The sequence below is a fragment of the Prunus dulcis genome, chromosome 3 (genome assembly GCF_902201215.1).
Source record: "Prunus dulcis chromosome 3, ALMONDv2, whole genome shotgun sequence".
In the NCBI taxonomy this organism is placed as follows: domain Eukaryota; kingdom Viridiplantae; phylum Streptophyta; class Magnoliopsida; order Rosales; family Rosaceae; genus Prunus; species Prunus dulcis.
In genome coordinates, this window is record NC_047652.1 from 18,381,395 (window position 1) to 18,394,542 (window position 13,148).

At 40.1% G+C, this 13,148-nt stretch overlaps 2 protein-coding genes and 1 pseudogene across 2 annotated transcripts; 1 reads left to right on the plus strand and 2 right to left on the minus strand.

Moving 5' to 3' along the window:
• Positions 1-1,001: 1,001 nt before the first annotated feature.
• LOC117620980 (exopolygalacturonase-like) lies at positions 1,002-2,941 on the minus strand. Its single transcript, XM_034351239.1, has 4 exons — positions 2,754-2,941; positions 2,335-2,646; positions 1,637-2,155; positions 1,002-1,520 (listed from the first exon to the last, which is right to left on the minus strand). The coding sequence occupies exons 1-4, from the start codon at positions 2,886-2,888 to the stop codon at positions 1,275-1,277; spliced, it is 1,212 nt and encodes a 403-aa protein (XP_034207130.1). The 5' UTR covers positions 2,889-2,941; the 3' UTR covers positions 1,002-1,274.
• Positions 2,942-3,857: 916 nt separating this feature from the next.
• LOC117620984 (exopolygalacturonase clone GBGA483-like) lies at positions 3,858-6,907 on the minus strand. The gene is made up of 3 exons (XM_034351243.1): positions 5,422-6,907; positions 4,972-5,283; positions 3,858-4,866 (listed from the first exon to the last, which is right to left on the minus strand). Exons 1-3 carry the CDS (start codon positions 5,551-5,553, stop codon positions 4,108-4,110), a joined length of 1,203 nt encoding a protein of 400 aa, XP_034207134.1. The 5' UTR covers positions 5,554-6,907; the 3' UTR covers positions 3,858-4,107.
• Positions 6,908-7,108: 201 nt separating this feature from the next.
• LOC117621914 lies at positions 7,109-9,267 on the plus strand (annotated as a pseudogene).
• Positions 9,268-13,148: the final 3,881 nt, after the last annotated feature.

Sequence of the window (13,148 nt, forward strand, 5' to 3'; positions counted from 1 at the left end):
CGCAGAAACCAGAACCCCCTTCCCCCTCTCCCCGATTGTGTTGAAATAATTAAAAGTTCCAATTACTTCTTTCCATATAGTAATTAAAAGTCGAAATAATTTATGATGCCCTTTCTACCAAATTAACATAGTATATATTAAAGCACACCAGCAGATAAGTATTTATAGCTTTACAAATAATGTTTTTGTTATTAAAAAAAAAAATTTGAGTTTTTAATTGACTGAAGAATTCACGGTTGGAACCACCTTGGGTGTTGTCAATTTTGTATGGTTCATAAAGTTTAAAGCTGGGCAAGGATTGGGTTTCGCTAGTTCTTGGAGTTCTTTTTCTAGTTTCAGCTTTTTTTTATAAATTCTAGTTTCCCCCATTCCCCCAACCCCGCGAGAATCAGCGCCCCCTCCCCCGATTTCTTCTCCCACATTATGATTTCTTCTGCCCCCATATCCCAACCACCAACCACCAACCACCACCCACAGATCCATCCCCCGTCCTCCTAACCCACACTTGCAGAAACCAGAATTCCATCCACGTCCGCGCCGCGCCCCCCCCCCAAAAAAAATTTCTCCCCCATTCGAGCTCTTTGAAGAACCAGAGAAAAAAAAATCAATTTCAAATTCAACAGTGAAGTATATGCCTTACATGGTACTTTTTTAACAAAGATTTGGATGGAAATTGTCAAAAGCTAACAGCAAGGGTGAAGTCGGCAAATAAATTTAATACAAGGGCTAAATTGGCTAAAAAATTAATTCAGGGTGGAGATTTCGACAAGCATGATAGTTCAAGGGGGTATTCGACAATTTACCCTTTTTTAATGTACATTTAAACTCAACACATTACAAGAATTAATAATCCTTCTACTTTTTTGTTTGAAGTTTTTTACTTCTATTCTTGCACAAAAAATAAAAAGCATAAGACTGAATCACCCCTCCCTCTTCCCCTTCATAGCACACCACTGGTCGAGGTGGTCATTCATACGGAAACAATTAAATAAAGAGGCTAATTGAGTAAATTTGGTTAAACAAATATCCAAAGAAGATTCATATTCCAGTAACATTCTTTTTTAATCAAATACAACTTTCTTTCTCTTTCCCATGATTGTTTTCATCTAATTCCTACTAATTTATTCATCTCTTTTAAGATGTAACCAAAAAATGTACTGAGATATTTTCCACCTCTTAGATGAAAACACCAAGTACAATTAGCACAAAATCGAAGAACACACAACCAATGTATCTCTGAAGAAACATCAGCAGCATGGTTTGTGCTTGTTAGATCAAGCAGCAGCAGCGCCGGTAGCGCAAGCCAGAGGCTGTGCCACGCGATTCATTGTCGGCTTGACATTAGAACACACAGAGGTAATAGGGCCTTTGTCTCCAGTGTACTTGAGATCAATGTCACTCAATTCCACATTCTCACATGGCAGGCCTTTGCTGCATACAAGCTTCACAGCAACTGGGTCGGTACATGTGCCCTTGATGTTCTTGAAGCTAACATTGCTGATCTTAACTTTGGAAGGAACCTACACAAAACCATTCATTAATTGATTAATTTAAATCCTTTTAAAGATTAAGTAAATGATGACTTGATTAACAAGGAACAAATATATGATGTTAATAAATTGTTATAGATAGATACCCCTTTTTTGCATTCGTTCCATGGGCAGTACTCTTGGTCAATGAGGATAGGGTTACCAACATTAACCATGGTAATATCCTCAAAGTGAATATCCGAGGCAGTGCTATCTTTCGGGGAAGCAGGCCATGTTTTGATCCTCACACCATTCGTTGTATCAGTCAAGGTGCATTTCCTAATATTGATGCCGGACACGGGTTCTTCCTCTGGGTACCTTCCAAGGCTCCCAATGGCTATGCCGTGGCCTGGCCCGCAAGCAACGTTGGTCACGGTGAGGTCCTTGGTACCGTCACCGATCGAAATACAATCATCCCCAGTTCCGATGGTTGTGTCAGTGATGTTGATCCCAGTTGAACGACCGATGTGAATTCCATCTGTGTTCATGCTTTCCTTAGGTGCTGAGATGGTAAATCCATTGATTTCAACCTTCTCGCACTTCTGAAGATTGACGTGGAAATTTTTGCTATCTTTTGAAGTTACGTCCAAAATTTTGGAATTGGTGAGTACGTGGAACCTCAAATTCTGCATATATTAAGAAAACCAATCAAACACAAATATGTTTATATTGTCAGGCTGTGAATCTGGATCACGTATCATCAAGTCAAGAATTGATCAATGAGCAAGATTTCGCAAACGCTCCTGTATGACACAGGTAGATTTTCAAGTATATAAAACAACATGGTAGGATTAAATCATCTTACAATGTGTTTAGATTTGCATTGTCTATTTTTGTTGCAATCATTGTTTTTCCAAGACTGTGCTCCTTGGCCATCAAAAGTTCCACCACCTGACAAGGTGAGCCCGTCGACGTGGTCAAAACCAATCCAAGTGTCGTCCTTCGGGAGCTGGCTGCCATCTACTGGAGCCTGCAATGTTCCTTGGAGCTGAAACTCAATAGCAGCCTTGCAAGGACCTTTAAAAGTTGTTCCTACAAACTTGAATGTTCCCTTTGGAACAACAATTTTACTTGGTGTTGTTGATGCACATGCATCTGTCCAAGCCTTCTCTAAAGCCTAATTAACATTACGCAAATTTAAAAATGTTAATGATTTAGTTTGGCAAACAATTGTAGAAACAAATTCTAATCAGAACCAAATACGAATACAAATGTTTTTATTACCTGGGTAATATCAGAGCCTGGCTTTCCACCATATTTTGCACTTGTCACATCTAAGGCAGCAGATTGAGCTTTAGCTGTGCATGCTAACAACAAGAACACAAACATTGGCAAGACATTTTTCAGTTTCAAACCCATCTTGAGACTTTGTTATTTCCTTTTTGTTTGGAGTATGATGAAACTCCATTGCTTTCAGCCCAATTTATACTCCCATCGGAAAGCTCATCACCGTTAATATTTATTTGGCCAATTAAGAAGTTGAATGTAGGTCAACCATCCTATAATTAGTAATTAATTAAGCTTCGCTCAGTTTCCAATTTGGGCAAAAGATTTTTTCTTCCAAGACTATGTCAGATTAGAAAGAAAAGATTTATGACATGGATGACTTATAAACCAAAAGTACTAAACCTGTTATAATCCAATTTGGTGCGAAGATTAACAAAAAAATACTCACACAAAATTGATTTTTCATAAACCAAAAATTGTTTCCGAACGCACTAGTCAAACTAATAAATTCTTGATCATAATTTGTAACAAAGTAATCGTGACAAGAGAAATAACTATTGGATATTCGTTTTATATTCACATTGAAAAGTTAAGGGACCTAGCCTGAGTTTATAAGGAGTGAGTGAGGGCCTTATCTAAGGCATGCTTTGCCAATAGTTGAGACCCAATCGGGATATGTTTTGTCTTATATTCCTACTGTAAGAATGGGAAGGTGAAAAATCCCATATTGGAAAGTTGACCCAGCAAGGGCTTATAAGCAGTTGGGCTACTCTCCATTGCCAATTGGTTTTGGGGTGGAACCTCAACTTCCTTCATGGTATCAGAGCGGGTTAGCCCACGTATGAAAGCACAATGACTACACGTGCACGTGTAGGATCTGCCGCTCAAATTAAAGCCTAGAGGTCATATGTCTTATATAGCAAGGCACGTGTTGGGCTCAACGGCCTCTGCTACTCCTCTAATTGGTCTTTGGGTGAACCCATTGCGAGAGAGAGAATGCTATTGAGGGTTGATTGTGGTTATGTCAAGTTTGAGATTTCAAATAATGGAACAGAAGGAGCCTTGTTTGGTGGATCAAGTAAATAGTGATGTTGAGAATGATTAACAGTGAGTAAGTTTTACATCTCTCTACTATTTCTTTCCCATGAATAACAATAGTACATTAATCTAAATCCATAATACATGTATACAGAAGATGACATCTATACTGTTGCATATGTGTAGTCCACCACCCACCATTCCAATTGAGCATGGAAGGGGCGCCCTGCAGATTATTTTCATCTAAATTCCTACTAATTTCTTTTAATCATCTCTTTAAGATGCAATTAAATCACCTTAAAGCTGCAGCAAATTAAGCTGCAGTCTTTGCACAAGCAGGTGGAAAAATTTGGCCAGTCATAGTGGGCTTGACGTTAGTACATACAGATGTGGCAGCACCATTTTTCCCATTGTATGTCAAATGGATGTCACTAATTTGCACATTCTGGCAAGGAATGCCTTTGCTACAAGCAAGCTTCACAACAACAGGATCAGCAGAAGTGCCCCTAATGTTCTTGAAGCTCACATTGCTGATCTTAACTTTCGACGGGATTTTTGCTTGGCATTGGCCATTTGGACAGTATTCTTGGTCTATAAGAACAGGGGAGGTCTTCACATTTTCCATAATTATGTCCTCAAAGTGCAAATCTGAGGCCACACCATTTGGAGAAGCTGGCCATGTCTTGACCCTCACGCCATTTGAAGTGTTTGATATGGTGCAGTTTCTCACTGTGACTCCTGTGACAGGTTGTTCATCATGGTACCTGCCTAGGCTCCCAATGCTGATACCGTGGCCCGGCCCGCACTTCACCTTTTCAATGTTTATTTGCTGGCTTCCATCGCCAAGAGAGATGCAATCATCGCCGGTTTTGATCTCTGCGCCGGTGATGTTGATGTTCGATGACCGGCCAATGTGGATTCCATCTGTGTTTAGGCTTTCACCAGGGGCGGTGATGATCACATGTTGAAGTGTCAGGTTTTTGCAGTTCAAGACGTTTATGTGGAACAGCTTGCTGTTCAAAGTTGTTATGTTTTGAATGTGTGAATTGGTAAGCCCTGTGAATCTTATGTTCTGCGTTCAAGGAACCCAATTGAGCAAATTCTATTTGTTAGCCTCTGTTTCTAGCTCACAAGAAATTGATCCAAAAAACGGGGACTTCAAATTTCAAAAACTTACTATAGGCAGTGAGTTGCATTTTCCAGTTTTGGCACAATCATTTTTGGACCGAGCTACTGATCCTTGGCCATCAAAAGTGCCACCTCCTGAGACTGTTAACCCATCAATATTTCGGAAAACAACCCAACCATCTTGTGACTTGAGCTTTTCTGGCTCTGCCGGAGCCTGCAGGGTTCCTTCAACCCGAATGCTAACCGGTGCTTTGCAGGGCCCTTGAAACTTCACTGGACCAGCCATGTAGTTTCCTTTTGCTATCACAACCGTGCTCGGAGTTGTGGATGCGCATGCTTCTTTCCAAGCACTATTAATAGCCTAAAATCAATAGCATACTCAAAAGGTTACTAAGATGTCAAGATATACGCCCGCATTCATAGTTTGACAACATTTACAACGTACTAAATATCTGGGAAGAGAAATATCACATTTGTATAATGTGCACAAAAGTTTTACCTGGCTATCATCTGTCTTGCCGTCAGCCTTGGCTCCATACTTCTTGATATCAAAATCTGCAGCTCTGGCTTTTATGGAAAATGATATCAAGAACAAAAAGAATGTAGTTCCAAGAATAAATTTTGAACCCATGTGAGGCTTCTTTCGTATAACAAGTTTGAGCTTCTAAATTCTAATAACCTCGAGTACTTTTTCAATGAAGAGTTTCGTTATGTAGTGTAGTTAAGGAAGCTGAAAACCACAAAATCTTGAACCTAATTTTATGTGGACTAAATCTATGAGGTCCTCATTTTTTTGGTGATGATTTCTTCAACTCCTCAAATTATCCTCCAACTTTAGGTGCTATAGTTTCTTAATTTACCTGCTAACCAGGCTTTTGCACCTCTAACCTCTCACATGTACAAATATGCATGTCTAGCTTTTTCTGAGAACCTACGTGTGTGGAAGAGCTTATTGGCCTCCAACAAGGGTAAAGCTTATTAATTCATTGCTCTATTACATTTAATGCACATTAGAAAGTCTCATATCACCACGCAAATTGGATATTTTGAATGGTTATCCTGGAAAGCTCTATGGCTTGGACATTAATAAATAATGTTAGGACCACTCGATCAAATAAATGAAAGGTTTGAAATTGAGCCACACAAACCCCTTGTATGCACAATCAATCTTTTATCACCCTTCCACTAAAAAGTCATCATCGACTGTTAATTTTTTTCAAAGTACAGCAAGAAAACATCAACGTCGATAGGTATAAAAGAAGTATGAAAAGAGAAAGAAAGAAAAAAAAAACAATGTTTCATCAGGCCATCCAGTTCCAAACGCAAACCAGGTAAACTTTTAATCGACGTCTGGCTGACATTATTGCCCCTTGGTCTGTGAATACATACAAATATAAGTGCAACCTGTAATGAATTTGGGAAGCATGAGCTCTTTGACAAGATTCAAGCTTTGATTACCTTTCTGCATCGTTGCCAACTTCAAGCTCTCACTGCAAATGAATCTTTCAATATGATGAATCCATCTCGGCACTGACTAAACAATAAATGGGTACAATGCTACTATGGTACAGGACAAATGCAACAAAATTGCTCCTAGTTATCAACTCTGCTTCGTTTTTGCCTTTTCATGTGACTAGAAACCTTTCAAAATCAATAGGATGACCACCCTTCAGCAACTACAAGCACTTCAAATTGACGCTCTGCTTTCAATGGCCGACTTGATTGTACTGACAAAATCATCAATTGCCATAGTGCCAAGATCCCCACCAAACCTGGATCTTACTGTAACAGTGCCAGTTTCAACTTCTTTGGCACCGACAACAGCCATCAATGGGATTTTCAGCATCTCTGAATTTCTAATCAGTTTTGGTAGGCGTTCACCGTGGCAAAGTTCACCGCGAATACCATTTGCTTTCAGTTTGTTGGTTACCTCTTTGCAGTAATCAAGCTGTACAGAAATTTAAACTTTTGCTTCAATGCAAAGATAATCATCTCATAGCAACAAAAAATAAAATAAAATGACTGTCTCAATTCCTAGATAATAGAAGTTAGGAACACAAGGAACATTGACTTTAACGTTGGTTTGCTTGTGTAAAGAAATTTGAATGGCTGAAAAATTTAATACAAGGGCTAAATTGGCTGAAAAATTAATTCAAGGTGGAGATTTCGACAAGCATGATAGTTCAATGGGGTATTCGACAAGCATGTTTGTGTTCTTGTTGTTAGCATCCACAGCTTAAGCTCAATCTGCTGCCTTAGATGTGACAAGTGAAAAATATGGTGGAAAGCCAGACTCTGATATTACCCAGGTAACAAAACCATTTGTATTCATATTCGGTTCTGATTAGAATTTGTTTCTACAATTGTTTGCCAAACTAAATCATTAACAGTTTTAAATTTGCGTAATGTTAATTAGGCTTTAGAGAAGGCTTGGACAGATGCATGTGCATCAACAGCACCAAGTAAAATTGTTGTTCCAAAAGGAACATTCAAGTTTGTAGGAACAACTTTTAAAGGTCCTTGCAAGGCTGCTATTGAGTTTCAGCTCCAAGGAACATTGCAGGCTCCAGTAGATGGCAGCCAGCTCCCGAAGGACGACACTTGGATTGGTTTCGACAACGTCGATGGGCTCACCTTGTCAGGTGGTGGAACTTTTGATGGCCAAGGAGCAGAGTCTTGGAAAAACAATGATTGCAACAAAAATAGAGAATGCAAATCTAAACAATTGTAAGATGATTTAATCCTGCCATGTTATTTTATATACTTGAAAATCTTCTTGTGTCACATAGGAGCATTTGCGAAATCTTGCTCATTGATCAATTCTTGACTTGATGATACGTGATCCAGATTCATAGCCTGACAATATAAACATATTTGATTTGTTTTCTTAATATATGCAGAATTTGAGGTTCCACTTACTCACCAATTCCAAAATTTTGGATGTAACTTCAAAAGATAGCAAAAATTTCCACGTCAATCTTTTGAAGTGCGAGAAGGTTGAATTCAACGGATTTACTGTCTCAGCACCTAAGGAAAGCATGAACACAGATGGAATTCACATCGGTCGTTCAACTAGGATCAACATCACTGACACAACCATCGGAACTGGGGATGATTATATTTCAATCGGTGACGGTACCAAGGACCTCACCGTGACAAACATTACTTGCGGGCCAGGCCACGGCATAGCCATCGGGAGCCTTGGAAGGTACCCAGAGGAAGAACCCGTGTCCGGCATCAATATTAAGAAATGCACCTTGACTGATACAACGAATGGTGTGAGGATCAAAACCTGGCCTGCTTCCCCAAAAGATAGCACTGCCAAGGATATTATCACTTTGAGGATATTACCATGGTTAATGTTGGTGACCCTATCCTCATTGACCAAGAGTACTACCCATGGAACGAATGCAAAAAAGGGGTATCTATATATACCAATTTATTAACATCATATATATGTTCCTTGTTAATCAAGTCATCATTTACTTAATCTTTAAAAGGATTTAAATTAATCAATTAATGAATGGTTTTGTGTAGGTTGCTTCCAAAGTTAGGATCAGTAAACATGAATTTTCTGCGACAAATGAGACAAGAACACGTGTACAAAATAATATTGTATTAATGAAATTTAGGGTTACAATCTCTGTATTGAATCTCTTATTCGATCTCCAAAGTGTTTAAAGAAAATATGTGTTTGATACAAGGATCGTAGAGACTTGATCTTGATCAAACGGGTAGCACGAGGCTTGTTTGGTATTTGGGATTTTTCTATGGTGAAGGAACCGTCACGTATTTGTTGTGCTTGGTGGCTTTTCCAAAGTACGGTGAAGAATGCAGAGAGTTTTCTGTTTCTTCTTAGTGCTAGGTTTTTTCTGAGCCCCTTCTTTCGTCTTAAGGCCTCCTATTTATAAGCTCTTGTAAGATGCTTGACCTAAATAACTTTCCCTATTTAAAACCTTGTTTTGTGGGATTTTGATTTGATTTAAATCAATTCCCATAATCTGGCAATTTAACCAGATTATCTTCAATTGATTGACCTAATTAATATTTGATTTAAATCAAAGTCAATCACAGAAGATTCTTTCCTTTAATTTTTTCTTCGTTTTGAACCGTTTGATGCACTCCGTTGGATGTCGCCATGTGTCATTTTTGACAACTAATTCGATTTTGATGAGTCACACGCCATATGGGCGAATTACAGGGCCCACGATTTAATCCACTGAACCCTAATTATTTTCTTGTCCAATGGAATTTATTGCACCAAAATTTCTTTGTCTACAAATTGCCCCCACTTCATGATGCATTGTAGACATGTGCTTTGTCACATGTAGGAGGTGCAGCTTGAAATGTTACTTCATTTCTTTCCAATAATTTAGATTGTTTTCAACGTGGAGCTTTGAAAGTTACCCTTTTTTTTCGGGTATGTTGGAATCGTGTATGAGATGACATTCATCCTTTGGTTATGTCCATGCCCCCTTCATGATACTGTAGGCGTGGTTGGCAAGACTCCAATTATGGCATTGTTGTTAAAGCTGATGGCGAGATACTTTCATCTTCTTTTTTTTGTTTCTTTTTTGGCACATAATATTATTAAGCTTAATAACATTCCATATTGATCATTCTATTTCCAACGTTGGCTTTCTGCTTTCAACGTTCCTCTTTTTTCTTTTTCTTTTTCTCTCGGTGATATTATTAAGCTTAATAATATTCAATATTGGTAAGATCTTGGGAAGCAAGATACAAAATCCAATATTTTCCTAAACTAGGAATAAGAAACCCTAGTACTACCAGGAGCTTTAATGGTCCTTGGCTTCTTTAAATTGCACCACGCTCCTCTTGTCGGCAAGGAGGTCTACGACTTTGAAGTTTGCATCATCTGAATTCTCAGCAACCCAAGTGGTGAGAGTTGTCTTCTTTTCCTTCGATATTTGATGCTCATATATATATATATATATATAGACATATATATTAGTGGAAAAGAAACTGACGTTGATATATATATTTTTCACAGTCGCAGGAACTCACCCTCTGGTCTGTCAAGAAGCTTGTTGGTAAGATTGAATCCACTTTGTTTTCTCATGTTCTTGCATCAGTTTTTTTTTTTTTTTTGGGTTGTTGTGGAAGCAAGATTGGAAGGTGGAAGGGTTGGCCAGCGTGTGTTGAGCTTGAAGTTGATGTAGGGAGGCGCTGGGCTCGAAGTGAAACATGGAGGCGTCAGGCTTGGCGCGTGAGGTGGGCCTGAGATGTGGTTGGAAGGCGCTGGGCCTTGTGTGTGAAGTGGCACATGCCTGGGCTTGGAGCAGGTTGAGACGCGAGCTGGGCTGTATGCTGCGCTAGCCGGAGTGTGCAGACTGGGCTTTGTGCTGGAGCTGGAGTGAGCGGGCCAGGCACACCATGGGCTCGAAGTGGAGGCGGGCCTTGCGAACAGCTGGATCAAACTGGTGCTTCCCTTGGGCCTTGCATGCGGAGCAGGTCTTGCGCGACATGGACCTAGGGGCAGGATGCGAGCTGGGCTATACGCGACGTGGGCCTAGATGGATGCACACTGGGCTGCGACAACTTCTGAGCCTTCGTGCTGGCTGAGTTGGAGAAGTGGGCATACTGGGTTGCCCCCATTTAGCTTAGACTGGTCCAAGCAGCTCGAAATAACTTCTTTCTTCTTTTCTTTTTTTTCTTTTTTTTTTCTTTTTTTTGTGTGCTTGCTGCACATCTATCACTTTTCAATCATTATATATATATATAATATTGATATATTTACATGTTTTTTATTTTTTTATTTTTTTATAATAGGTACTTTGAAAGAAAGTGAAGAACGTAGGCGTCCTATACCGCTTGGGTTTGATCATCTCTCCGACTTGGTGATAACCCACTCAAGCGCTTAGGCTTTACGTAAGTGGAGGACGAGTGAAGAACGTAGACGTCCTATACCGCTTGGGTTTGATCCATCTCTCCGACTTGGTGATAACCCGCTCAAGCGCTTAGGCTTTACGTAAGTGGAGGACGAGTGAAGAACGTAGACGTCCTATACCGCTTGGGTTTGATCCATCTCTCCGACTTGGTGATAACCCGCTCAAGCGCTTAGGCTTTACGTAAGTGGAGGACAAGTGAAGAACGTAGACGTCCTATACCGCTTGGGTTTGATCCATCTCTCCGACTTGGTGATAACCCGCTCAAGCGCTTAGGCTTTACGTAGGGGAAGACAAGTGAAGATTGTTTCTCGAGACATTCCACCTTTGCCCGGCTCTTCAAACTTGTATAAGTAAGCTCTGTTTGTTTTTTTTTTTTGGGTATGAAGTCACCAGCCTGATACTGAATATTGTTTCATGTCTCTCATCTTATATAGATGGCCTTCTTCAAGTGTTTTAAGAAAGGCACCGTTACTATTCTTGAGGATGAAAGTGATAGCCGGGACGAAGGTACCACATTGCTTGTAGGTGCGCCTCTCCTAGCTTCGGAGATATCTGAGGTGGACAATTATCTTCATATTCCGTCTTGGTCCCAAGAGGTGTTTTGTCAACTTAGCAGCTTCAAAAAATCCAAATCTACAGATAGGGATCTTCACTCCACTGTTTTACAGTTAAAGTCCTCGCATCATACAGAGACTGATTCATTAGGGGCGTTCGAACTTCTTAGCGATCGAATCCATAATGGGGCAGTGAATTGGGGTTCTGCTCTTCCGACGGCTGGTGAATCTACATTTACCGAGTATTACTGGGAATGGCTTGAAGATGTGCTAAGTAGAAATACCCAGGTTCTTAAGAGCGTCGGTCTATATAATGCAGTGTTTGCCTCATTATTTAGCTATGATCGACACGCTCCAGTCCTTCGAGCCTTCTGCGAGTACTGGTGCCCTGCGACAAATACTCTTCATACATCGCAAGGAGAAATGTCTATTTCCCTTTGGGATCTTCATGAAATCGGCGGTCTCCCTATTACAGGTCGATTTTATGATGAAGTTATTCCAAACACTGAAAGTCTCAACAGGAAGGACCATAAAGGCGTGCCTTATATCCCACATATTTGTCGTTACTTGTTCTTAGCGTACCACAAAATTTTACAGGACTCCAAAGGAAAATCTGGAGTGAGAATGACTGCTTGGATAAAGTACTGGTATCGAGGGCCATTCAGGTATAAAAAATCTTCAAGGAAAACTGTACGGAACAAGTCACAAAAGCCAAAGGAAGACTCGGATCCGTCTGGTATCATTGCGGCGGCATTGAAACGTACTGAGGAAGAGGAAGGGGTTTTTGAAGATTTGGGTATAGCTGATGAAGACATGGATAGATCCTACTTGGCTGCATTCCTTGCTTGCTGGTTGTGCAAATTTGTATTTCCCAAAGATGACATAACTTTGATTAGACCAGGGGTTTTCAAAGTTGCCAGTCGAATGGCGCACGGTGTATCATTTAGCTTAGCAGTTCCAGTATTGGCCAGTATTTACAAGGGGCTGAATGATATTTCTAGTGCAGATGATCCAGGAAATTGCACAAATGTTCTACCTTTCCATTATGTGTATGGGTGATTGGGTGAATACTTCGACACAAATTTTACATCATCTTCCGAGAGGTCCATTCCCATCATGGCAAGGTTCTCAGGAAGACTTTCGGCGAAATTTTTTGAAGATTCGACAGCTCGAGCTTTGTTCCGGACTTGTGGTAAAGTGAAAATGAGTCGTCTAGCAAAAGTGTTTTCAGAATGCAAACAACTGACTGATGAAGATCATATTTCTAAAGAAGACTTTGAGTATTTGATATGTCTTCGTTCGGGATTCGTTTCTCTACGACAGGAAAACTACCGAGTCATTCAACCTTATAGCCCGCACAGGTTCAGTAGACAATTTTGTTATGTACAACATGTGCCAGGAGAACTTAAAGATGACGTCCGGAATGGGACTATGCTATCAGTGTACTTACATTGGAAATCATGTTTGAAGATTGGCAGTGCATCTACAATAACCCTACCCACTAAAGACAATATTCGGGAGTTTGAGATTACATCCGATTATGTTATTTGGTGGTCGAAGGTGCATCGCTTTGAATCGACGAAATCAAAGACAATCTCAATTGCAGGCAAATCGTCGTCGCTTTCTCAGCCGAAATCTCTTAAGTCTCATGGCAATGAAGTTTTAGTTCATGATAAACTCGCCCGTGGTAAAGTGCTTCGAGTTCATCCAGAAGTTGAAGGTAGTTCTACTACTCCCGCATCTCGAGTTCAACACCCACCTCC

Bases quoted from the DNA above. Each gene is read 5' to 3' on its own strand.
- LOC117620984 (XM_034351243.1), bottom strand. From the start codon at position 5,553: ATGGGTTCAAAATTTATTCTTGGAACTACATTCTTTTTGTTCTTGATA. The intron at 5,284-5,421 runs GTAAAACTTTTG...TATTGATTTTAG, and splicing joins GCAAGACAGATGATAGCCAG to GCTATTAATAGTGCTTGGAA. The intron at 4,867-4,971 runs GTAAGTTTTTGA...CCTTGAACGCAG, and splicing joins AATGCAACTCACTGCCTATA to AACATAAGATTCACAGGGCT.
- LOC117620980 (XM_034351239.1), bottom strand. From the start codon at position 2,888: ATGGGTTTGAAACTGAAAAATGTCTTGCCAATGTTTGTGTTCTTGTTG. The intron at 2,647-2,753 runs GTAATAAAAACA...AATGTTAATTAG, and splicing joins CAGGCTCTGATATTACCCAG to GCTTTAGAGAAGGCTTGGAC. The intron at 2,156-2,334 runs GTAAGATGATTT...TAATATATGCAG, and splicing joins AATGCAAATCTAAACACATT to AATTTGAGGTTCCACGTACT.